At 41.5% G+C, this 27,321-nt stretch overlaps 1 protein-coding gene across 5 annotated transcripts in view; it reads right to left on the bottom strand.

The window, feature by feature from the left end:
* Positions 1–1,903: 1,903 nt before the first annotated feature.
* The window catches only part of PARP9 (poly(ADP-ribose) polymerase family member 9), a 33,874-nt gene continuing 8,456 nt past the window's right edge, over positions 1,904–27,321 (bottom strand). For all 5 annotated transcript variants that reach the window (XM_077884418.1, XM_077884420.1, XM_077884417.1 and 2 more), the window contains 8 exons: positions 26,451–27,301; positions 23,597–23,824; positions 21,976–22,194; positions 18,523–18,583; positions 13,855–14,235; positions 9,541–9,677; positions 8,524–8,698; positions 1,904–2,726 (listed from right to left, as the gene is read on the bottom strand). In XM_077884418.1, the coding sequence (XP_077740544.1) occupies positions 2,347–2,726; positions 8,524–8,698; positions 9,541–9,677; positions 13,855–14,235; positions 18,523–18,583; positions 21,976–22,194; positions 23,597–23,824; positions 26,451–27,301 (2,432 nt within the window). In that variant the 3' untranslated portion in view covers positions 1,904–2,346. The remainder of the gene's footprint in view (positions 2,727–8,523; positions 8,699–9,540; positions 9,678–13,854; positions 14,236–18,522; positions 18,584–21,975; positions 22,195–23,596; positions 23,825–26,450; positions 27,302–27,321) is intronic.

Here is a 27,321-nt window from a genome sequence, read left to right as displayed (position 1 = left end):
AAATAAAAAGCTTCTGCACAGCAAAGGTAACAATTGACAATTAAAGGGCAATCTAAGAATGGGAGAAGATATTTGCAAATGACATATCTGATAAAGACTCAGTATCTAAAATATATAAAGTTGTATGTATATGCATGTGTGTGTGTGTGTGTGTGTGTGTGTGTATACAACTAGTCAGCATATATATAACTCAACACCCAAATAATCCAATTTTAACATGGGCAGAAGTCATGAACGACATTTCTTTAAAGAAGACATACAAATGACCGACAGACACATGAAAAGGATGCTCAACATCACTAATAAGGGAAATGCAAATCAAAACCACAATGAGATCACACCTGTCAGAGTGGCTAAAATCAAAAACACAAGAAAGAATTATACGCCTGAAAATAATATTATACTATACCAACTGGAATTTAAATAAAAACTTAAAAAAAAATTTTAAACACCTAAAACAGCAAGTGTTGGCAAGGATGTGGGGAAAAGGTACCCTCCATTGCAAATTAATACAGCCACTGTGGAAAACAGTATGAAGACAAAAAAAATAGTATGGAGGTTCCTCAAAAAATTAAAAATAACGAAAAGATCCGGTAATTCTGCTATTGCCAAAGAACACAAAAACTAATCCAAAAAGATATATGCACCCCTGTGTTCTTTGCAGCATTATTTATATTAACCAAATTTTAGAAGTGTCCATTGATAGATGAATGGATAAAGAAGATGTGAGATATATATATATCTAAATAGATCTATATATATAGATATATATATATCGTGGAATATTATTCAGCCCCCCAAAATAATGAAATCTTGCCATTTGCAACAAGAGCTAAAGAGTATAATGCTAAGCAAAAAGAAGTCAGAGAAAGACAAAACCATGAGTTTACTCATATGTAGAATTTAAGAAACAAAGCCAAAAAAAAAGAGAGAAACGAAGAAACAGACTCTTAACTGTAGAGAATAAACATGGTTATCAGAGGGGAGGTGGTGGGGGTGGTAAAATAGGTGAAGGGAATTTTTTAAAAAAGAATGCTGCTTACAGTGAGATGAGGTGGAAGAAATGTTCTGTGCAAGGATATGAGGGCCAGGAAATTGGGGGAGTATAGAGAAATATGGATTTCAGAATAGGCAAGAGATACATGGTAAGATTAGCTGGCCTCTACATTGCAGAACTCTGAAGTAAAATTTGGGCGAAGTCACAGTGGATTCAGCCTTTATAAGACCTATTCTCTCTGCATAAAATACTCTTCCAACTCTGTTCCTGATTTGCTGCATCCTTCATTCACCTAACTCTTATGAATGCTCTACACCTCAGCTTGAGTTTCACTTTCTCTAGAACGCCTTCCTCCCAACCTCTGATTAATTTATCCCTCTCCTTCTTAAATTTTTCCAAAGAATCTGTAATTCCTCTTTTGTTATACTCAATCACATAGCTGCCTTTCTGATTATTCAGGCTGAAAGCTTTCTGAAGACATTTGTCTTGTTCTGCATCGTATCTCCAGCACCCAGAAAATGACTGAAACACACCTGGGAATCAAGAAATATTTGGCAAATTAATAATTTGGCCTTGGGGCACCTGGGTGGTTCAGTCAGTTGAGTGTCCAACTTGATTTCGGCTCAGGTCTTGATCTCGTGGTCCTGGGACTGAGCCCCCCACATCAGGCTCTGCACTCAGTGGGGAGTCTGCTTGAGATTTTTTCCTTCTGCCCTCCCTCATGTGTGCTCTCTCTTTATCTCTAAAATAAATAAATCTTAAAAAAAATAAGTCATTTGGCCTCATGATGCTTGAGTGGCATTGCTTGATATGGCTGATTCCAAACAGGATATCAGTAGAATATCAGCCTTTTGATGTCCTTCCACTTTGAATAATGTCATTTTACATAAAACTTTTCAAAGCCAGTTACTCATACAAAGGTGCTTTATTTTGAAATCTCCAACAACATATAAGATTCTCTGGAAAATCAAAAATCATCAGGCTGCTACTCTATTATTTTAGAAAATAAAAAGGTTTAGATTATATAATAGAAAAACTTCTTCATTATATGTAAAACATTTTTGCTGTTACCTATAGTAAAAGAGATGAAAGAGCATCCTGAAGGAGAGGGAGTGGTTCTGAGAGTGTTTGGATTGGGATTTACCCATCCCAATAGAGATGAAGACAAAGATGAAGACAAAGATGAAAGAATTAAGATGCTAGTTTGTATTGGGTTCCTTCAATAACCTGATAGGTCCATATGGACAACCCATATGACATTTTCAAACCAGACTTTGACTCACTGATGATCATTATTTGGATAGTTCCTCCAAAGCAAGCAAATGTCAGTTGTTAAAATGATGTGGAGCCTAATTGACAGAGCTACCCCTTGAGAATCTTGCTCCAGACTGCTGTGAAGACAGCATCCTTAGTCCTGATGAGTGATCCTGTGGCCGTACATGATCCTGGGTGCAAGTCCACAAATACTGGGGCATAGCCTGAGTATCACTAAAAATCACAAAGGTTTCAGGGCTGGAGACATCATCAACCACACTGTCATGGATATCTATGTCTCCAGGACTCAACGGTGAGGGAAGAATATTTAACTGATGACCCTGACAGAAGGAGCCTGTGAGTACTTCAGCTTCAAACACATATATCAGTTCAGTTGTAGCAGATGTTTTCTTGACCTGGTCTGCTAGGTTTTTCAGGTTCTTGGTGAAGTATATACCAATTCCATATTTTAGGTCTGATAAAAGAAAACAAGTTAAAAGATTATTATGATTATTATGAACCATATTGCCTATGTGGGTATTAATACATATTCTCTCTCTAATCCTCCAAATAATCACCACCTCCTGGTCTCAAGTCTCTGTCTATTGCAAAAACACCTAAAGTCAATCTCTTCAGACAAATCATCATTGATGATGATCAGCATAATAATAGCTTACATTTAAATATACCCACCTTCCTTTTTACTCTCCTTCTTCCCTCCCTATTTTTTTTCTTTACATTTACTACAGATTTAATCGAATATTGTTGTAGGCTCAAGAGCAGCACTGAACCACAGAAGTAAGCCATATCTGCAACTTAAAATTTTCTAGTAGCTACATAAAAAGGTAAAAAGAATCAGGTAAAATTAATTTAATAGTTTTTATTTAACCTATTATATCCAATATGTTATTATTTCAACATATAGTCAATATGAAAAATTATTAAGGAGATATTTTACATTCTTTCCTTCAGGTAGTAATCTTTAAAATCAGTGTATAACATTTATAGGCCATCTCGATTCGGGGAACCACATTTTAAGTGTTCAATAGCCATGTGTGTGGCTGGTGGCTACCAACTGGACAATACAGCTCTAGGGCTTCAAAGAATGACTAGGACATGATCCCTATTCTCAAAAACTCACAAAGGGAGCTTCCCACATGTAAATGGTTAAAGCACAGCACAATTTTATGCGGAGAGAAAAGTATCTTGAGATAAAAATCAAAGATTTCTTTCCTAGAAAATTCTTCTTGATCTTGGTTCCTCCACCGAGTTCTTGCTACTTATTTATCTCTATATATCTCATATATAATTTTTTTAAGATTTATTTTAGAGGGATGCCTGGGTGGCTCAGTGGTTGGGCGTCTGCCTTTGGCTCAGGATGTGATCCCAGAGTCCCGGGATCAAGTCCCGCATTGGGCTTCCTGCCTAGAGCCTGCTTCTCCCTCTGCCTATGTCTCTGCCTCTTTCTCTGTGTCTCTCATCAATAAATAAATAAAATCTTTTAAATAAAAAAGATTTATTTTAGAGAGACAGTGCAAGCAGGGGGAGGGGCAGAAGGAAGGGGAGAGAGAGGCAGAGGAGAGTCCCTGCTGAGTGTGGCACATGACTCCAGGCTGGATCCCAGGATCCTGGGATCACGACCTGAGCCAAAACCAAGAGTCAGAGGCTGAACCAATTGAGCCACCCAGGCACCCAATATACCATATATAATTATTTTTAATCAAAGCATAGATTATGGTCTTGAAAGGTTTTCTGGGAGAGGAAAAGGGGTTTTTGAACCCTAAGTTCAAAAGCCTAAAGGAAGGATTCAGAGCATGGAGTTCATGCCATAGGTAACCGAAGAGAGAAGGATAAAATATTCTTAGAACAGTTTTCACACTTCCAATTAAATAAAAGTTCTGCCTGGTGGGAAGAGAAGAATCAGAGAGGACACGACTAGAACTCTTGGGGATTCTGAGAAGGGACTCACTTCGCCGCCCCACTCCCTCAAGAGAGCCCTCGGAGTTAAGATGGTGCAGAACAAGAATCTCAGAAAAATGGGAGGGAGAGACTTCCAGAGTAGAAGGGGCCATTCATTGCCCAACTCTAGTGGATGCAGGCTCTTCATCCAGCTGGTAGCTAAGTGGAAAGCAGCAGTGCCTGGGGATGATGTCCGGAACAGGTGAGGACTGCCACACAAGACCTTGCCCTTCACCTTGAAGGATGGGCACACTCAAAAATTTCCTGTGCTGCAGGAGGGGTACCAACCATGGTCAAGAGAGGAATAACCTCGGCATGAAAAACAGTGCCCTGTGTAGACCCTGAGAGCAAGGGGCACCATAAATTTAAGCATGGGAGGGTGCCAATGACCAAGCCCAGGGTGGTTTATCTAGCAGAGGACATTGGAAGCCAGAGAACAGACAGCTGCAGAACGAGACCTCCCTCCCCACAATGCCTGTCACATCATCTACAGCACTCTCAGAAGAGAAGGAGGGGAAAAAACTTGCAGGAACTGAATTTTAATCCCAAAGGGGCTGAGACAACTCTGAAAATGACTGAGTTCCTCTTGAACCACCAAGATGGGAGTCTTTCATGTTTGTAGACCTGGGAGCCTCAAAGGCAGGTGAAGTTCCATTTTAGAGCTGTGAAGAAGACAAGCCCCATACTGGATTTCTGGGGACCTGTGGAGTTTGTACTTTGACTTACAGATACAGTAACAAAGGAATGTAGGAAGCAGCCCCCTGGGCCTGCACGAGTGAGGGAGGGTGTCAGCCAGGAAATGCCATCTGAGCAACGTCTGGAAGAAGGAATAGGACTTTGCAGGGATAAAACGGGTAAGGAGGAAGGTATTCCACAGGAAAAGGCATAGAGGCATGAAATATCCCGCACATTTAGGAAACCCTAAGAAGTTCCTGGCTGAAGTGTGGTGGAGCACAGTGAGTGATGACGCTGAGGAGATAATGGGGCGGGGGGGGGGGGGGGTGCGGGGGTAGGGCCTTACATGCTGGGCCAACCAGGCTGGAGTTCAACCCTGTAAGCAACTAGGAAGGCAGATAGTAAACAGGCACATGTGTTTTTAGCATGATAATTCTGGTAGCAGAGTAAAGGATAGGTCAACTAAAGGATAGGGCTGTGAGGCAAGGAAAGGACCTGGTCATCGTCTAGGCCCAAGGAAAGAACAGCAAAGGCAGAGGAACAGAGAGGTGAGGCTGGGCTGAGAATGACACTGAGAGGGAACCTAGAAGGACTGTGTTACTGCCTGGACCTGAGAGGAAGGATGGAACAGAAGATGGTAAAGTTTCCAGCTAGGAGACCCGGGAGATAGGTAGTGATGGTATTAGCCAGGTTAGGGAGTATCGGTTGGGTGGGTGGGTGGGGCGGAATAAAAGTGCATATTTTTTAGGGAAAAGCATGGCCAAGGTAAGAGTTCAGTCTGAGGTGGCTATAGAACTTCCAGGCAGAAATAATCAAAAGACAATGGGAAATATGGACCTACAGGTCAGGAGAGAAGAAGGAGGTTAGAGATACAAATTTGTAAGTCATCCTAGAGGTAGGAGTTGAGGCTATAGGTATAGCCTCAATCACCCAGGGGGACATTGTAGAGTTAAAAAAAAAAAACAGGGGGTGGGGTACCTGGGTGGCTCAGCAGTTGAGTGTCTGCCTTCACCGCAGGGTGTGATCCCAGGATCTGGGATCAAGTCCCACTTTGGGCTCCCTGTGGGGGGTCTGCTTCTCCCTCTGCCTGTGTCTCTGCCTCTCTCTCTCTCTCTCAGTCTGCGTCTCTCATGAATAAATGAATAAATCTTAAAAAAAAAAAAAACAAACAAGGCTTTCTTTAGAACTTCAGAAAATACCCAACAGATGGACTCACAGATTATAAAGGATAAGGGCAGGAACTCTGTGTGTTTTGTTTACTGTTGTATTCCTCCCACCTAGCACAGGGCCTGACTTATAGAATGCGCTCATTGTGGAATGAATGAATGAACCCAATAAAAAAAAAACTGCAAGCATGGAGGCTCCTTCTTGCTACATTCAGCCTAGCCCTACAAGCAAGAGATGAAATCAGAACTGGCTGGAATGCAAGTCAAGATAGAAAAATATATATATATAAAGATTTGTTAATAGAAGCCCCCTTTGCCTATAGTTGGCCATCTAAATTGACCAAGAGTCCCATAATTCGGAACCTTGCAGGGAACCCCCTGCAAAAAAAAGAAAAAAGAAAAAAGGCCAAGAGCCTTTGTACTCCAAATGAAAACTGAGTGAAAAAAAAAAAAGAGTTGCAAAACAATTTCAGTGGTGATAAAATGTCTCCTGGGTTTCTCAAGCACCTTTGGTTAAGCCCACTCACCAGACACGTCAATGCAAGTCACATTATGGGCACTATCTCCCCAATGAGTCTATCATCTGAATTGCCTCAGGCAGTGGCTTTAAGCCTAGAGCTAGGGATGTGGACAGAGCACAGAGGCCAGTAGGTAAAAGACCAGGATCTTGAGGCTTAAAGACTAGATGGAGACAAGACCTTTGGCTGGGTTTTAAAGACAGAAACTTGACCAAAAGTAAACAGGCTTCATGCCTGCAGAGGTTTTAAAGGAACTGTATTGCTGAAGAAACTGCAAGCCTGGCTGTCAGTAGCCTGGGAGCATTCTGGTCCTGAGGCAATCCATGGACCCCTGGTAGGGAGCCGGCCTAGAAATGACCAACGGCACCAACGCATATGGAAGATTCTTCCCAGAGTGCAAAACAAGGAAACAAGGGTCTTAATCCACTCCCAGAATAGAGTCCTCACTATCCATGTCCAGCAGCAGGTGATTAGTGGTATGGACCAGTGACTTTCCTTCTCTCCTTTAGAAATGAGAGTTTTTATTGCACTTTTCCTGCTCCTTCTCCTGGCACTATATAATGAGTGGGTTGGGGCAATTACCTTGCTTTTATGCTTTAAGAGAGGACATTTTGGACTTGAGGCTGATGATGAGACAGGGTGAGACTTTGGGGCTGTCTTCCTTGGGAAGTGGTGTATGTGTCCTTTAGGAAGAAAGCTCTGTATAGATGTCAGGCAACTAGCAGCATCTGCCACAGGACCAGAAAGAAGGCACTAGAGGAGTTGAAAAACTAGTGATGGTCTTAGAATAGTTTAAGTAGGGGCAGGGGGTGGGGAATGCAGGAAAGCCAGTTATGATGGGTTCAGGAGCAAATAGAAGTTGTGAATTTTTAAGACTTTGTCAACAACCCTCTTCAGGTTACACTCAAAGACTTCTTGGTAGGGATTCATTTACCTATTTTTGTCCCCAGGAATTTTCCATGTTCAATTTTTACTTCAGGTATTGCTTAAGTTCTTCTGTCTGGGGCAAAGAGATGAAGATTACCAGACTCTGTGCTTTCTAGAAATCAAGACTTGGAGTTGGCTTCACAGCAAGGATCATGCTATATAGTTTGAAAGGTAAAGGTTCTTGCTCTTTAGCAGGAACATAGTCAATGGATCAGGTAAAGCCACATTGCTAGGTATTCTCCATGATTATTACTAAATTTCTTAGCCTCCTTTGGAGAGATCTAAAGGGGACAAAATGGCCATTAAGTATGCACTATTGTTGTACAACTGAAAAAAGACACAGAAGCTACACTTGGTAGAACTCCCATAGCTGAAGGATCTCAATATGTCATTCACTTCACCTGCCATAAGATATCTAATTCATTCACTAGTTGTCTATAGGAAATGAAGAAGATGAAAGAGAAAAGTGCAACTTAAAAAAAAAAAAGATTTTATTTATTTATTTATTCATGAGAGACACAGAGAGAGGCAGAGACACTGAGCAGGGAGCCCAAAGCAGGACTGGATCCCAGGACCCTGGGATCACGCCCTGGGCCAAAGGCAGGTGCTCAACCACTGAGCCACCCAGGCGCCCCAGAAAAGAGCAACTTAATACTAAGTTCAGGAAAATGCCCTTTTAATTAAGGGATGAGGTTTGGTAGTGGTGATAATAATTTTATGGAGATAACAATAGCAACAAAAAGCTTCAAAGTGTTCTCTGCAGATAAAACACATAACCACAGAAAAGAGAAAACCAGTGAACTGTAGATCTTACTGCTAACGTTTTCATCAACATTAAACCCATCAGCAACAAAACATATGAAGGACAAAAAATATGACCCTTCCCAAATAACTTTATCACTATATGCCAGCTGCAAGTGATTCCCCTCACCACAGCAACAAATACTATGCGTGGTGAGTCACTTGCTGAGGTCTGCTCACCCATCCCCACCTACGTAGGCCCTGAAGATGAGGGGCCGACACGTACCGCAGGGCACCGAGTACATTCTTTGAAAGCCAACTCTGCATACTGCTTCACAGAACTGGTAAGGAACTTGCTGAAACAACCTGCAGCTCACAGGTTTCCCATGTGTTCTCTCTTCCATCACTTTCTTCTTTTTTTGGAAGACAGCCATGAGAACGGAATTGTCTATTTTCTCCACCTATGACCCAAGGATATGAAAAACTGAAAAAAACTGGGAAAAAGTAAGAACCACTATTTACATTGCTTGATACCCTGCTTCACAGATAAAGGCTCGTATGTGCATATGGCTGCATGCAACTTGCATTTCATGTAGAGTGTTTTAAGAGTCTCTCCTGGCCCAACCCTCTCCTGCTTTGACTTGTCTCTTTAAAATTCCCTGTCCCTTCTTTGATAAATCCACTTAATAAAAATTCACTGAGCAGGAATGCCTGGGCTGCTCAGCGGTTGAGTGTCTGCCTTTGGGTAAGGCGTGATCCCAGGGTCCAGGATCGAGTCCACATCAGGCTCCCTGTGGGGAGCCTGCTTCTCCCTCTCCCTGTCTCTCCCTCTCTCTCTCTCTCTATGTCTCTCATGAAAAAATAAGTAAATCTTTCAAAAAAAAAAAAAAACATTCAGTGAGCAGTCACTCCATGCCAGGCACTGGTAATGAAATGGTCAACAGTGTAGACACAGTTGTTGCCTTCTTAAAAGCTCATAGTTTAGTGAGAGGTAAAACTAGGTAAACAATTATAATATGGTGTGATAAATGCTATTCCATTTCTTTCATTTTGCTTCAAGACAGGCAGATAGGTTTGCCCTGAATCTTGATTGGTGCTTCTGTACATCCTGGCATCATCTCTACCTCCTTTCCAACTACACCCTTTGTGCCTGCCAACACCCCTGCCCCACTTTCTGTCTTAATCCCAGGGTTTTGGGTCAACAAGTAGCTGGCTTAGAGTCATCAGCAGGTGAATTATTCTTTTGGCTACAGAACCAAGTGATAGCAAGACGAGTCAAATCTTTCCCTTAAATTAAGTATACCTTTATAACCTGCAAACCACAGTTTTCAAACAGTTTCTTCTGATCCTGAATTTCCTCAGCTGAAAGTTTTAGGCATCTCAGAAACTTATTCCTTTTCATTTCATCCTGATTTTTTGGTTGCCCATCAGTCCATTGTCCTAAAAATAAGTAACACAGCACTTTATCTCAATGCTCTGTGAGAGGACAGAGGGTTGTAAAGAAATTCAATAAAACAAATTATAGAAAGTTAAAGGGGTGGATTAACCAGTTTACATTGTGTGCCTTACATGTTCAGGACATGGTAGGAGAGTACAACCTAATGAGAAGTCATAGGCTAAAAGAGGGGGTTAATAAATTTGCCCTCACATGGCTTGGATTATGAGGCTGAAGGGGTGAGAGAAAAAATATCATTAATGTATAATTCCCCCATCAATGTTGTAACAATGATATATAATTGTGTTGCTTATAGAAAATGTTTATATTTCTACCCAGGATGCTCATCAACAAAAAGATACAGGTATGACAAAACATTAAGGAGTGATGAAAAATAGCATGACATTTACATAAAACTTCAAGATTTTCAAAAAAGATCTCATATCTCAACTTCATTTGAACATCACAACACTGCCGCTGGAATAATTCACACACTTTTACCAATAAGGAAATTGAAACTCAGAGAAGTTAGGTGACTTGCCCAGAATCACACTGGGCTTTCGCCAGGGCTTTCTATAAGTGGCAAAGCAGAATGTTGGGTATATACATCACTCCTATGCCACCCAGCCAGAGAGAGGAGAATTTGGAGATTAAGAGTTTATGGTGTCCTTTCCTTCCTTTTTTTCCTTCTTTTGTTCCTTCTCTCTACTTTCCTACCTTCTTTTTTAAATTCAAGGGACACCTGTTATTGCCTAGCAACTCCTTATTGGAATAAATATACATATAGGTAGACAAACAGAAACCCCCAAAAGACTTATTTTCTTTCAGTTTTTCTTTTTCTTTTTTTTTTAAGATTTTATTCATTTATGAGAGAGAGAGAGAGAGAGAACCTGAGCAGGGAGGAAGGACAGATGGAGAAGCAGACTCCCAGCTGTGCAGGAAGCCCCATGATGCCAGGCTGAATCCCAGGAACCTGAGATCATGACCTGAGCCAAAGGCAAACGCTTAACCAACTGAGCCACCCCAGGGGCCCCTCAGTTTATTTTCAGTTTGACTTAAGCCCAAGTATATGAACATGACTGATTCCTAGCACATTATTTAATTGAATGGGCTCAATTTAACCACAAAAAGCAGATAATAAATCCAAAGAAATTCTATAGGGGCCAAGTTATACATCTGGAATGCGGGAGGGACAAAATTCCATAGCAGAGAAACTCCAATGCCAGGACATTGCAAAGGAAGAGATTATAAATTAAACCTCGAGAGCAACAGCTGACATTCATAAAGTATAGTAACAGAGTTCAGTTTGCTTGAGTTCAGCAAACATTTACTGAGCTCTTATCACCTGCCTGGTGCTGGGTTGGGCATCAGAGACTCAAAAGATCCACAAACCGCTGCTGTCAGAAGCGCTCCTCAGGAAGCATTACAGTGGCAGCATCAAAGAGGAAATACCTAACTTCTATTAATTTAAAATTTTATTCTGGTGGATAGTTGATGATCCTTGTAGTAAAAACTCATTACAAATCTATCCATTTTGTTAATGAAGGTCTTAATTTGATTGAGAAGAGGGTGTGTAGGAGACTGTGAAACACTGCTGTGGAAAGATATGCTTAGTCATCAGCTATCAAAAATGCCACCTTGCAGCAGAACAAGGGACTGACAGGACTAACTGCCAATAGCTGGGAGAAGGAGTCAACGGTATGAATGCAGTTAGTTTCAAGTAATGCCACAAGCTTCATAGACCAGTCTTGTCTCTCGTTCTCCTGGGGAGCATAGTGCGGTCAGTTTAAATATCCACAGTCCTTAAGTTTCAAAAGCTAAGTAGAAATCATAATCTTTGGCCTCATCCTTATGTCTTATTTTTGTCGTTTTTTGCCCCCTGTGTTTTTCTAAGGAATGGAGATACAATATTTATTGTAAACTCCAACTGACTTTGACCATGTCTGCCTGAATTATTTTTACAAACAAGGTGCAAGTAAGGTGTTCTTTGAAATTTTACATCTGAATTTTTGTGCCAAACTCATCAACATTTCAGTGATCTTTCTACAGTATGAAACTGACCTTATCTCTGCTAAAATCCTTCAAGGCTCCCCCTTGTTTCAAGAAAAACTGAAATCTCATGTGATTTACAAAGTCTTGCTTAATCTAGACCCTGGTCCGATTGCTTGGAGGTTTCTTTATCTTATTAATTGCTATTTATTCTTCACTCACCATTTGTGACACCTCCTCTGAGAAGGCTTCCCTTGACCTCCCACGTCTGGGTTAGGTGTCTTAATAGGTATGCTGAGACCCAATGCCAATGTCTGTGTGTAGGAGGGTTTCCCGTATACACAAGCAAGCAATTCTGCTGCTATCTACCCAAAGATAGCATCAGATTCCACAGGTTATGGGTTCAATCCTATAAGACTGCCCCCCAACACACATACACACACACCTCAGACACCAGTCAAAAGCCAGGTTGTTACCTGTGCTTCTGGCTGACTAGCTACAAACTAGAGGTTCCAATGACCTTCTCCTTGGATTCCAGACACCAGTTGCAAGTTCCGATTGCTACCTGTACTTTTGACTGGCTGACTATAAATCAGAGAGGTTCCCATGAGCTCCTCCTTGGGTTCCACTAATTTGCTAGAGAAGCAACACCTGGGTGGCTCAGTGATTGAGCATCTGCCTTCGGCTCATGGCATGATCCTGGAGTCCTGGGCCTGTTTCTCCCTCTGCCTATGTCTCTGCCTCTCTCTGTGTGTCTCTCATGAATAAATAAAATCTTTAATTTTTTCAATAAAATCTTTAATTAAAAAAATTTGCTAGAGCAGCTCACAGAACTGAGGAACATGTTACTTACTGGATTGCTGGTTTATTGTACAGGTATATTACTCAGGAACAGCCAGACTGAAAAGTTGCATAAGGCAAGGAAGGAATGGGAAAAGGGGGCGGAGCTTCCATGCACTCTCCCAGCAAGCCACACTCCCTAGCTCTCCATAGGCTCACCAACCTGGAAGCTCTCTGAACCTGTCTTCCTGGGTTTTTTTTGGAGGTCTGTTACCTAGTCACGCTGATTAAATCATTGACCATTGGCAAATGATTCAGCCTCCAGCCCCTTCCTTAGATTGTTGGGCTGGGGGATACCAAAAGTTCCAATCCTCTAATCATAGATTGGATCTCCTGGTGACCAGTCTCCACCCTTAGGTGCTTTCCAAGGTCCCCTCCTATATGTAACAAAAGACACCTTTATCACTCTCAACACTTAGGAAATCCAAGGGTTATGAGAGCTGTAAGCCAGGAATGTGGACAAAGACCAAATATACATGACAAATATGTTTTGATCACCTGAATGACCAAATATACATTCTAAATGACAGCATCACAGTGCCTGTCTGAGGTGCTCTCATAGAGCACTTTCACCCTCTTTCATAATGAACCCGCTTGCATCTCAGTATCCTCAATTAGATTTTGGGTAGAAACAATGTCCATCTTATCACTGTATCTCCAGCAGCCACCAGGATGCTTGGCACATATCACAGATAAATATACATAAGTCAAGTAAATAAATGAAATAAACCTCTGTTTCCCAAGGTGGCATTTACAACAGTATAATTTTCCTATTTAGCTCTTGGGCTATGTTAAAAGGATCTCTCCAGACCCAAATTCCCAGTCATCATGAGGAATTTTGTCCCACTGAATGGGAGATCCTTGAGTGTACTTCACAGTACAAATGAATAATTTACTTTGGTGAGCTCAAAGTAATTTCAACTTTCCTAACGCTGCCAGCAACAAATACATAGCTGCAATAAAACTCAAAGAAATGAATTAATCAAATGGAATGTGTCCACATTTGAATGCTCCATTTGTAGAATTAGGGATGTATTCCTCGCCCCCCCCCCCCCAGCCTGGGCTTGCATTGCCTGAGGCTTTCCCATTTAATTGCCTCTCAGACAACCCATGTCCAGTAAATACAATCTTGCGTGTGTGCGTTGTGTGTGTGTGTGTGTGTGTGTGTGTGTGTGTTCATTTACCAAGTAACCTTGCTGGTAGAAAGAGAGTTATAAAAGTTTATGGCCTAACACAGAACCAGCATGTTTGCTCTCACCCCCATACTATCTCTGACCCACATACATAGAACAGATGCACTCACACCATAAGGAATAGTTGCAAGAGCTGACTTTCCGATTTAAAGTTACTCACCTGACAAGCTCCAAAGGGCTAGCTCCTTTTTTCTTGCCATTTCCTCTTGGACTTCACACAGCATATGTTCAATGTTCAGAACAACCTCAATAACATCAGCTTGGGTTCCTTTGATCTCTAAAATTGCCTTTTCCAGACTGATAATCTCTGAGATAGAGACCCTTAAGGTATTCTGAAGCTGAGTCAAAACGTCATGTTCCTTTTTCCCGAGGTAGAGGATATGATTATTCTCAATGATATGTGGATTCTGGGGGCTCAGTATCCTCTGGATCCACGCTTGGGCCTCCTTCATCTTTTCCAGGTTGGATCCCATCAGATTGATTGCAGGAGATTTAGATTTGAGCCCATTTTCTCTTTTCTCCTCTCTGGTCAACTTGGGGACTGAAAAGAGTATCATAAACATCCACAGAAGGCAGGTGGGTTTTAAACCAGAGCAGAACAAAACACTAAAGCGAACATTTGTTTCGAGGATATTGTGACTGTTGCCAGCAGCAGCAGCTTCAATTACATGCCTACCTCTGAGAGCTGGGCCAGATATGAAGGAAATCTAAATGTATGGTTTACAGCCTCCTTGAGAACAGAATTTAGCCTGTAAGGGGTCGGCTTTATCTTGCCTTGCCCCTGCTATGTTGCTTTTGTCAATTCACAGGTGAGTTCACCTTGTGATATCAGCCTAGATGTTAACCATCATAGTCATACCTCAGAGCCGTAGATTGGGTTCCAGACCACTGCAATAAAGTGAATGTTGCAATCAAGCAAGTCAAATGAATGTTTTTTGGTTTTCCAATGCATATAAGAGTTATGTCTACACTATACTGTAGTCTACAAGTATGCAATAGCATTATGTCTAAAATAACACTGTACATAGTTTTTTTTTTTTTTTTGTACATAGTTTTAAAATACTTTGTTGGGGATCCCTGGGTGGCTCAGCCGTTTAGCGCCTGCCTTTGGCCCAGGGTGTGGTCCTGGAGTCCCAGGATTTAGTCCCACAGCGGGCTCCCTGCATGGAGCCTGCTTCTGCCTCTGCCTGTGTCTCTGCCTCTTTCTCTCTCTCTGTGTCTCTCATGAATAAATACATAAAATCTTTAAAAAAAAATACTTTGTTGCTAAAAAATGCTATCATCTGAGCTTTCTGTGAGCCATAATCAGGATCACAAATCACAACAAATATAACAATGAAAAAGTTTGAAATATTTCAAGAATCACCAAAATGTTATATAGAGATATGAAGTGAGCAAATGCGGCCGGAAAAATGGTACCAACTGACTTGCTTGGTGCAGTGTTGCCACAAACCTTCAATTTGTAAAAACAAAACAAAACAACTCCAAACACAAAACAGTATCTGAAGCACGATAAAACAAAGTACCATAAAATGAAGTATGCCTTTATGTTCCACTGACTGAGATTTTCCTTAACCTCTGCTCCTACCAACCTCGAAGTCAAACATCTCTGAAAGCCGTAGAGCTTAGAGAGTGAAAATTCTTTTAGAAAAATATGTATTCCTGATTATAAAAATAACACATTTATTTTTGAAAAATTAGAAAATTATCCAAGTATAATGAAGAAATACCCATAACTCTACTCTCTGGGGTTCCTCTTCATGTCTTATCTGTATGTAACAGGACATTTTACACCACAGAATTTGGAGCTTACCAGCTCCTGCTGCTTGACATGGTATATCCCAGCAGAAAATGTCAAGGAACTTGATTCCAACCCACTCATGTGTACCCCTCTCTATAACTCCCCTCCAAAAGGAGCAAAGATATATATAAAGAAGTAGAATCTCTGATGGACTAGAGTAATTCTCAACCCAAATAGAAAAAAAAAAAGGTTAGAGGGCAATAGACTAGATGAGAGGAAATTCATAGGTGAGGCAGTATCTAGAATTATATATTGAGAATTCTCTCGGGCGCCTAGGTGGCTCAGTGGGTTGAGTGTCTGCCTTTGGCTCAGGTCATGATCCTGGGGTCCTGGGATCAAGTCCCCCATCTGGCTCCCTGCTCCACAGGGAGCCTGCTCCCCCTTCTCCCTCTGCCTGCCACTCCCCCTTCTTGTGCTCTCAGTCTCTGTGTCAAATAAATCTTTAAAAGAAAAAAGAATTCCCTCAAATTATCAAGAAAAAGGAAGAACACAAATGGCCCATATATGTGTGAAAAGATGCTTATCTTCACTGGTAATCAGAGATATGAAAAATTATCCACCAGACTGGTGGCAAATTTGACAATATCAAGTGTTGGGAACACTTGATATAGAGCAACTGGAACTCCTGTATATATCTATGATGAATGTAAAACTGGCACCACTACCTCCACAATTATATATTGTGTAAAGAGATTTTTGTACATGTGTTTCGGGAGGTATGTATAAGAAAGCTCACATTTTTGTTTCTAACAGCAAAAAACTGGAAATGACCCAGACGTCCTTCAATAATGGAATATTGTTATACCAATGAAAAGGAGTAAACTTGAGCTATTTGGATGAATCTCAGAAGCATATTTTGAAGGGGAAAAGTAAATTGAGCACTTACTATGTTCTAGGCATCGTTCTAAGTGCTTCACATAAATTATTTTGTCCGCTTTTCACAATCTTACGATATAAGTACTATTAACAGCCCCATCTTGCAAATGAGGAAACTTATTCAGAGTTATTAAGTTACTTGCCCATGGTTATTAGGACTAATAAGTTGTGGCCATGGAGCTAGCAGGGGTGGGCACTCTGCCTCTAGCACTCATGTGATTCTGCTCCCTGTAAGCAATCTGAGGTTAGTAGTGGAAATTAGCATCCTTCCCCCTGATAGAACAGTTGGGGGGTATCGGGAACTGTGAAACAGTATCAGGAGAGACCTAGAGTGGGTCTGAGAGGAAAAAAAAAAAGCCAATGGTTTAGACAATAGAAATGACAAAGGGTTCTTAAATTGAAGGCATAGGGGTTTTGTTTGTTTTTTAACCCTTCTTCTGCCCGGGAATTTATATTACTTTTTAGGAAAAAACTAGAAACAAAATATGGTGATACTTCATTTACCCATCATTACTGGGAAAAAAAGAATTGTTCTTCTGTGTAACTCATTCTTCAGATCACTAAAGGATACACTTCTAGCACCAAACACATTAGTTAAATATTTATTAGTTAAATTACTTTTTTATTTTATTAGCTAAATATTTCTAATGAAAACACATTTCCCTGCCTTCCTAAATAGTTTAACTTTTCCTTGATAATCTGAGATCATCATCATTAACCGTTATTGTCAATTATTGTCCTATGCTATAATTACAATTCTTTTACAGGTGTCCTTAAAAATGACTGAAGTCAAAGGTAACGCCTGGCCCTATTATGCAGACCAGTCACATAGAGACATTTGCATGTTTCTTTTTCATATTATCCTCACCTAAAACTCCTATCTACCTTTTCCCCTAGATTCAGGGTGGTTCTCTACCCATGCACTGCATTTGTTAGCTGCTGTGGGTTTTCTTCACCTTGGGTGCCCCAACCCACCAGCTCTAGCCATTGAAAATCCGCCATCCTCAAAGCCCAACTTAGAACCACTTGTCCAGGAATTTACTCTTGATCCCTTCAGGTCTGAATCTCTCCCTCCTCTGGGCCCCGTGGGTCCTCTCATTCATTATTCTTTGGCCTTCATTTAATGCTTTGCAATTTACAGAACATTTTTACATACATAATCTCCAATTCTCCTCACAAAAGTCTGTTATTATCATTGTTCTACAGATAAACAGATTCATAAGAGGCACAGTCACAGACCACAGCTCTTCAAGTATCCTCCTCCTTCATATCTAGCACTGCTGGACCACTGCACATCCATAAGTGAAGTCTTCTATTAAAGGGTATAGCAAATCATTGGGACCCTAGTGGGAAATATCCTAGCAGTTTCTATTGCCGGTTGAATGTCTAGTGTTTTTAGAATGTTCTTAGAATATTGTAGAGTAAAAGACTATTATTTCAGAAGTATACATCCTAGTTGTCATGAGGTATTTCCAACTCCATGGACTCAAACTTCACTAAAGGATAGGAGTTATAAGACAAAGTTAATCTTTCTCCAACATCAATCAGGATTAGTTTAGTCCAGTGATCCCCAAACCTAGTTCAGCAGCAAAACTGATTAGGGAGCCACTGAAAAATATACATGCTTGACCCAGATGGAGAGCTCCCGAATCAAAATCTGTAGAGTTCGGGCCTATCCATATTTCTGTTTGTTTGTTTAAAGTTTCAGTTATGATCCCAGGGATTACTCAGGTATGGGTAGTGTCAGGTTAATCCACTTATTATTATCTGGTATTACTGAGATATGTTTTCTATCATGGCTAATGAGTAATCCTATTTAGATGTAACCTCATTCAGAGCAAAAAGAGTAACAGGCTTAGTCAGCTTACGGAGGGCAGAACTTAGAGAAAAATTATAGACCTCTATGAATGAACTACCCACACTGTGGATTACTCACTGTGGCTTAGCCTCTCTATTCATAACATGAGACTGGACTGGGCAAAAGTAGAATCACGTTCAGATACTGAGCCAGTTAGTATCTGAATAAAAGCACAGTGAGATATATTTGGCTTATTTCTTATTCTTGTCCCTTCCATTAGTTCAGATGATGAAAAATAGAATGAGACTCTGTTGGGTGGGCTCTACTTCCAAGCCCATGAATTTCTTACTCACCACTGTAATTATTGGAATGATGTGGCTTGGACTTATTCTTTGCCATTTCAGCGCTGAAAGTCTATCAGAAGCAAAAGAGAGCAGAGTCATAAGTGGGGATTTCAGGCAAAGTCAACAAAATCCCTCTTTCCACCTGCATATACCACACTTGGCCTTATCCACTCTGTCAATCCCCATCCCCACTGCCACAAATCTACAGCAGTCCTAGGGAACAGCAGTCACAGCATCAAATTACGCAGTACCACGAACTATTAGAACACCTAGGGGAAACGAGTATAGGAAAACCGGAAAGAAAACCAAAATCTGGTATAAAAGAAAAAAAGAATGCATATCCCAAGGCAAAATATAATCATTCACTCATTCCACAAATATCAATGCTCTGCTTATTACATATTAGACACTGAACCAAAGGTGTGGCTACATCACTGAAGACAAAAATGGGCAGATGCTCTCGTAATTAATAAAACAGAGACTTATTTAAATAAGTTATGTGCATACCAAGCTTTGTCTGTAGATTGAATAAATGATCAATTCTTGTTAAGTGCCTAACAGTGAACCTGGCACATAGTAAGCATATGTGAGCTATTGTTGTAATTATTTTTTTACGGCAATCAACAGACAAAGATTGGTATGTGTTGCCATGCAGACCCTTTAACATAGAGTCCATTTGAAAAAACGAAATGTCTGCTAGGGTTTGGAATGACTATACCTACTAACTCTTTTGTTTAAAGTTGGTTCAGTTGGCAGTGATTATTTCATTGGAAAGATGGTAAATAACGAGGGGGAGGCTAGATTTTTCTACAGTTTCTCCTTAGCAGTGCCTGGCTGATGCAATACATGGCAGATGTTTTTATTATCAATGCCTAGGGGAGCTCTCAGATTGTGGGTGATCTTTATAATTTTTTGAATCGCCACATACATTTTTGTTTGTGTATTGAAGAGAACAGAACTTCTTTTCTAGATGCAGTTAATTTTCCCTTGTAGGAAGATGCCACTTCCTGAGCCGTTCAGGGATGTGCTCAGGGCATCTATCTGGGCCCATCAATAGTGCTTTGTTTTGTCTGGAAGGTGAGCTACTTTACTGGGTAGATTTTACAGGTAGGTCAGCGTGGATGAGACACAGTGGTGTCCTGGAGCTGGCTGACATTGGCTAATGAGAGCTCACCATGAACATCTCTTCCCAACTCCACCTTCAGTGATGTCACACTCACAGCTTGAAGTCAGCAATGAATTCCAGCAAACACTACAAACCTCCCTGGGTCTAGTCAAGCAGCAAAAGGAATAAGAACCTATACACTTGTTCCAGCAAAGAGCAAAAGCTAGAACAAGTATAAGTTCATTTTCTTGTAGGGAGAGATAAAAATGGCATCCACTGACCTCGAGACAGACTGAGAGGTGGAAGTGTGAGAAGTCAGAGGACTAGTGTTCAGAGCCACTCTCTCTGCCAGACACTGAGCAAGACCCCTTATATCCAAACCCCAGACATATGCCTGGAAAATTGTCCTAGCCCTTGGATGTTGCTACTGGCAGAACCAGAAATCTGTCTTGAAAACCTATTTTAAGCTGCTGTAACTTATTTCATTTCCTTTTTTTAGTCTTCCTTAACATCATGACAATCCCTTCTCAAAGTGCCAGCTAAGCAAGAAGAAAGCACAGAGATGGTACTTTAAAGGCAGGACAGCACAGCGCCACATACTCATTACGGGGAATATATCAGGGACCTTTTCACACGTTAGAAACTCAGCTTATGGGTGCCTGGGTGGCTTCGTGGTTGAGCATCTGCCTTTGGCTCAGGGTGTGATCCCAGGGTCCAGGGATCGAGTCCCACATCGGGCTCCCCGTGGGGAGCCTGCTTCTCCCTCTGCCTCTTTCTGTGTCTCTCATGAATAAATAAATAAAATCTTAAAAAAAGAAAGAAAGAAACTCTGCTTACTCTGCCCATTCTAAAACCAAAAGCTAAGATGAAGCAAAAACTAAAGAAGCTAGACACACAGACGTCTGCCCTCAGACACAGGGACCCACTCTCCTACACACAATCCCTCAAATTTGTATCAGACCACGATGGACTTCCCTCTGAGGTCACCTACAGAGAAGTTAAACAAGAGATTGAATTTGGGGACAGTACTGGGGACACAGCGAAAGTAGCCAAATGTACCTCTGCTGTGAAATAATCTAATTGGGAAGAAAAGATAACAAGTCACTTGGTTTCGTACTCAGGTCAGCATTCCGTGAATCACAGTTCATTACAGCTGATACAGTGGCTCCTCTTCACGGAGGGCTTACCTGTGGGCCACGTAACGTTGTAAGTGTTTTATGTGTATTAACTCATTTAATGCTCACAACAGCTCCATAGGATGGTGGTTATTATTACCACTTTACTTTTTTTTTTTGCAAATAAGCTCTGTGCCTAAAGCGAGGCTCGAACTCACGACCCCAAGATCAAAAGTTGCGTGCTCTATGGACTGAGACAGCGAGGGGCCCCTCTTATCCCACTTTAAAGATGAGGAAACTGAAGCACAGAAAAGTATATTAACTTGCCCCAAGAAGTTGATTGATTGAAGAGGAAAAGACAAGGAATTTGTCTTAAATATGTTGGATTTAAGAGGACAATCAGATAACCAAGTGGAAATGAGGGAGGGTTAGGTATATGGGTCTGAAGGTGGCTCACAAAACAGAACTTTGCAGAATCTGTAAGAATACTTATATTCTCAGAGGGGAAGAGAAGAGAGAAGAGCAGAGAACCCCACATTGAAACTGGAAGGTTAAAAAAAAAAAAGAAAAAAGAAACTGGAAGGTTGCTTACCTTTGAGGAGCAGAGTTGAGAATGAAGGCGGCAAACAAGGGAAAAGAGGGAAGTTAGGCAGCTGGGTAACATGGCTTCTTCTTCTTCTTCTTTTTTAAAGATTTTTTATTTATTTATTCATGACAGACAGAGAGAGGCAGAGACACAGGTAGAGGGAGAAGCAGGCTCCATGCAGGGAGTCCAACGTGGGACTCGATCCTGGGTCTCCAGGATTACACCCCAGGCCGAAGGTGGCACCAAACTGCTGGGCCACCAGGGCTCCCCTCTTCTCCTTTTTTTTTTTTTCAATTAAGATTTTATTTATTCATGAGAGACACAGAGAGAGAGGCAGAGACATAGGCAGAGATTCTGAGAAGCAGGCTCTCTGCAGGGAGCCTGAATCGGGACTAGATCCCAGAACCCCGGGATCACGACCTGAACCAAGGCAGATGCTCAACCACTGAGCCACCCAGGTGCCCCAACATGACTTCTTTACAGACATTCTTCACTAGGTTGGAGGTGGGCAATTTAAAAAAAAATTAAATTTACCAAGTTAGAACATCACTGTGCTGTAAAGTGCTTAGCTCATGTCTTAGGCTGGCGATACTACATAGATGTTATCAAACGACGGAATGAATGAACCATAGGACATTTCTCAAATATTAACTGACCTTATAGGTCTCCAGTTCTTCTGGAAAGATCACAAAATTTACAGTTAATTGTTTTTTCAAATGGCGCTTGGCAAAATTTAAAACTTCACCAAACATGATCTTGGCTGCTACATAGTTCGGAATACCAATGTTTCCAGTCCCCAGGGCGGGGAAGGAAATAGAAGTTTTATTTAGTTCAAGGCATTTCTCCAAACATTCCTTCACCGCAATTCTCAGCACCTGGAGGAAAAACAGATGAGCCTTTGAGTCCAAATAAAACCTCCCTTGCCCCTTGGATCCTGCCCATACTTTGCAATGCCGACCTCTATTCTCCCTAACAGTCGTGTCCATGCCTCCTTAGAGAGCAGGGGAAGTTCCCCTCCATGGGAACCCACTGCAGACTTAGGTTAGATGATGAGCAACAGAAGTAATTTAGGGCTCTGTCTTATGCTCTTCAGGGTATTGGGGTCCGATGATTTCTCCCAGTTCATAAGGCCTTGCCCATCTCCCTGCGTCAGAGAGCCAACCATCAATTTATCGCCACTTACCGGCTGCTTCCAGGTTGAAACAAAGAGCTCTTGGAAAAGTTTAATAAAGGAGACAGAGGGTAAAGTAAGTAAGCAGCTCTATCCAGCATCTTTAAGATATGTCCGAATGTTCTATGTGATTGCTTCTCGAGAAGTGCTAACATATTTGGCAGACTTACACTTTGCATCAATGTTTCAACATCCAAACTGAATTCTAGTACAGGATGGTTGCCTGTGAAAGGGCCTTGGAAAACTCAGGGGCAGAGAGTGACTAGAGGGCCAGTGTGGGATTAGAGGGCTCTCAGTCAAAGGAGGGCCAGAAACGGTGGCAAAATAGAGAGAGACAAAGGTAGAGAAGGGGACTGTCTCCCTCTCTCCACATTTGAGTGGGTCCCCCCTACTCTTTTTCCGGCAAAGTTAGCCAGAAAGCCAATCTCTACCACAAGCATAGGTAGGAAGACACCCCAGGTAATAGATTTACCTGGAGTAACACTGGAAAGGGAATCCCAGGACCTCCTGGCATTTAACTGATGGAGGGAAATAGGGAGAGGTGAAATTCCAGGTCTGCTTAGGGAAAGGCCAACAGGGTCACAGAAGGGTGAGGTGAACAGGTGTGCAAGCTGAGGTAGCCCCCACCTTTCCAGGTCTATTTACAATATGCCGGCTTAAATTTTTTTTGAATTTTTATTATTTTTTAAAGATTCTATTTATTTATTCATGAGAGACACAGAGAGAGAGAGAGAGAGAGAGAGAGAGAGAGGCAGAGACATGGGCGGAGGGAGAAGCAGGCTCCATGCAGGGAGCCTGATATGGGCTCTATCCCAGGACCCCGGGATCACGACCTGAGCCAAAGGCAGATGCTCAACTACTGGGTCACCTGGGTGCCCCCAGCTTACAATTTAGACATAAGTTAGGTAATATTGTAAGCTAACTTTCTTAAGATAATTTGGGACAACAACACTTTCTCTGCTTTTCAGAGTGGTAAAAAATGAGGACTAACCCACTTACCAACCTTTAAAGGTTGGTAAGTTAATAAATGTAATGACATGATGGGAACTCAGCAAAGACTACGCAGACGGTGGAACTACGTAAAGATACACTTATTTTGAACTTACCTGAGACTTTTTGAAACATCTTGAGTCCCACAACACATGGTATACACATTGACAGGACAATTTAAATCCTTTTGTGACCAGTACCAACTGAGAACCTTGATGTATCCCGGTAATTTTTTTATTAAATTCCAGTTCTAGTTCATCTCCTGCTTGTTGTAGAATTGATTTCGACACAGGTCCTAATCTGAGACCATGTAGCGGATCTACAGAATTAACAATTACATCCGTCTGAAAAGGAAAAAAAGCAAAAAACAAAAAACAGATAGGATTCATTGTTAAATCACTTTTTCTTAAGTCTTTATTTTGCTGAGGAGCTTTGAAAACTACTTTTGAGGATCCTAAATTCACAAAACATCATTTGTTTGTTTTGCACAAAATATCATTTAACAGGAGATAGAAACTCATAATTCCAAGGAGGGACCATTTAATTGCCATGAGTCCATTTGGCCTATTCAGAAATTAGGTAAAGTATGTGGATGATACAATTCTGACTGCAAACGTCCGTGAGCCCCTTGCTGCTTAATACCGCCCCCCCCCATTCCAAGATTCTGAGCATTCCCTGGGATTTAACCTTTACCAATACATGGTTTCATTCCTTGCCCCACTGCCATCACTTTTGGCTATTTCTGTGTGAATTTTCTGTTTTGTTTTAAAGAGAGTGCAAATAAAATTTCTTGAGAAATTTCTACCTCCTAATTATTTTTCTTTTTAAAGAAAGCAGTACATGATTAAAGAAAGTACAAATGAGACAAAAAAAAAAAGTCTTCAGTGGAAATAGGCCTCCCTCTTGCTGGGTCCCTTGGATGCCCCACGCCCCCACCTGTCCTACAGGCAACTACTTTTACAGTTCTTCATCTGTCCTTTCAGAAATAGACTGCATACACACGGGCTGTGTTTTCATTAATATTAGCTCCTCATTAGCTCTCAGCGCTGGGCTACAGGGAATGGTATCCTTCCACCACCACCCCCCCTCACCCTGCTCAAACCCCTATAAATCATCCTGATGGCTTCGGCTCCCTTTGCAGGCAACCCAGGTACTTCTTAATTTTTTTTTTAAGATTTTATTTATTTATTCATGAGAGCCACACAGAGAGAGGCAGAGACATAGGCAGAGGGAAAAGCAGGCTCCCTATGGGGAGCCCAGTGTAGGACTCGATCCCAGGAGCCCGGGATCATGTCCTGAGCCAGAGGCAGACACTCAACCACTGAGCCACCCAGGTGCCCCAATCCAGGCACCAGGCACTGCTAATAGATGTTAATGAATACTTCACTTTGAAAGCGCAATCAGAATTTGCAATTTGGAAGCATTGGCACCCTTCAAACATTTTAAAGTTCCTAATGTTGCTGGCCATAAATAAATATAATAAAGGTTCAATTAAAGAGTAAGTTATTCAACTAGGATGTTTCTACTTTAATTTTAAAGTGGCATATTAATAATGACTTAGTGAATCAACGTTTCATTGTGTGGGGTCCCCTAGTCTTCTTTCCTAATTGTCTTGTAGAAAATAAGTGGTATTTTTTCACTTATAACTAAGTCTATTTGATTGTGGCCATAGGAGAAAATTAAGTGTGATATCACTGATCTAGGAATAAAAAGAATATATAACCTTATATGTTTTCTCATCCTCTGTTGCAGCCCTTCTTCCCACTGCCCCCTTCACTTTTTCATCAATAATTTGCGGAACACCTAGATGCGTGGCTAGACTGGGCCCTAGGGCTACAAAGATGAACAAGACATGATCTCCATCCTTAAGGTGCCTCTGCTGAGCTGGGGAGCTGCATCAACCCTGATTCCCTCTCAGGCTTGCCAGGGCCCTGGTCTTTGTGCCCAAGAAGCAGTGGATAAATGCCAAATTATCATTTGTATTCTCTACAACCCCTGACAGAGCAGTATATTAAGCACACAACTTACAGCTCCATCTAGATCCCCTGACTGGTCCAGTCTGTGATTTTCAGGCTGTCACCACTTTTGTGTGTCTCCGATCGAGTCCTTCTAAAGCCCACCCAGGCCGTGACTCCTGCCAGTTCATACCCATCATAACTTGAGATCAGATTCAAAACTCTTATCTTCTGAACTAATCTTTCTAGGTCCACGGCACCACCCTCTTGTCACAAATGTACATACTCTTAGATATTGTGAATTCATTTTGTATTAAGACTTTTTTTGTGGGCAGCCCGGGTGGCTCAGCGGCTTAGCGCCGCCTTCAGCCCAGGGCATGATCCCGGAGACCTGGGATCGAGTCCTACATCAGGCTCCCTGCATGGAGCCTCCTTCTCCCTCTGCCTGTGTCTCTGCCTCTCTCTCTCTCTCTCTCGAATAAATAAATAAAATTTTTTAAAAAGACTTTTTTGTTGTTGTTGACTATTGATAGGTTGCTTTAGAAACGTTCAGATGGGTTGTTTCCCCAATGAGATTTTTCAAATGGAGAATTTCTTCTTATATATAAAGAGTATCATAGATGTTAAGTTCCTTGGAATCAAAGAGTGTCTTACTTCCTCATAATGCCTAAGAATAAATGTCAATAATAATCATAAATAGTTATCACGTGCCGAGCTCTATTCTAAGTATTTTATGTGTGTATTGATTCCAGCTCTTTGATATAAGTGCTACAATTATTCTCATTTTATAGATGAGGAGACCAAGGTCCAAAAGATAACTCGATTCAGATCACCCAGTTAGCACACGACAAAGCTAGCATTCGAATCCAGATGGTCTGTCTCCGAAGTCCATACTCTTGGCTCTAACAAGATGCTTTCTAAATAGCATCTGAAATGGTACACATTTAAAATATATTTGGTAGGTGGTAAGCAGTTCAGGGATCTCCTTTGGCAGTATGAGAGAACAAAGACTTACCTCCTGCAATTCAATGTAGCCCTGGACAATCTGGAGAGTCACATCATTCACAGTTAGCGTCTCAAAAGGAGAGGTGGCTTCTTGACTCATCCAGGATCCCAGTTTGTTCAGCCTTAGGATTCCTTCCAAAGCATTTTTAAAGGCAACAACAGTAGGGTGCTCATTGCTTACCAGGTGAATTTCTTTCAAATTATTGTCCAGTTGCTTCCCTTGGTAATACAAATAGATAGTTTTCACAATGGTCTGTGTGCACAAGTCCAGAGGAAACTGGAAAATCCCAGAGCTCAGGGCTGGAATTGCTAGTGTCTTAATGTACGGAGAGGTAAAGGTGGCATAATCCAGAATATTTACAATGGCCTCCTGCAGCTTATGGATACATGCATCACAATCTGTCGCTGTCCACTGAGGCCCAACTGCATGAATAATGAATCTGCAGGGAAGTCTCCCTGCATTTGTGATAGCTATCTTACCAGTTGGTATTTTCCCAAATTGGGAAATGAATCTTCTGCTCTCCTCTTGGATTTCAGGGCCGCCAGCATTCACCAGGGCCCGGGCCAGCCCTCCTGCATGAATAAGGTCTCCATTGGCTGCATTCACCACAACATCAACAGCGTGCCTGGTGAGGTCATCCCACCAAACAGATAGCTCCAGCCCAGGAATGAGCATTTCTCTGAAGACTTGCTGAGGTCCACGGAAGGTCCCGGAAGGGGATGGCAAGACCAGGGTACAGACACAATCAAATTTATTCTGAAGGACTTCACACAGCTGACTCTCATTATTTTTTAAAATTGTGAAATGACTGTGATTAATGGGAGTTTGCCAACTGTGGCCTTCTTCAAGAGTGGCAGTTTCTGTAACAGGAGAGAAGATT

This window comes from Canis aureus, chromosome 35 (genome assembly GCF_053574225.1).
Source record: "Canis aureus isolate CA01 chromosome 35, VMU_Caureus_v.1.0, whole genome shotgun sequence".
NCBI lineage: Eukaryota > Metazoa > Chordata > Mammalia > Carnivora > Canidae > Canis > Canis aureus.
Note: the sequence above shows the minus strand (reverse complement) of the source record. Positions and strands in the feature narration are given on the sequence as shown.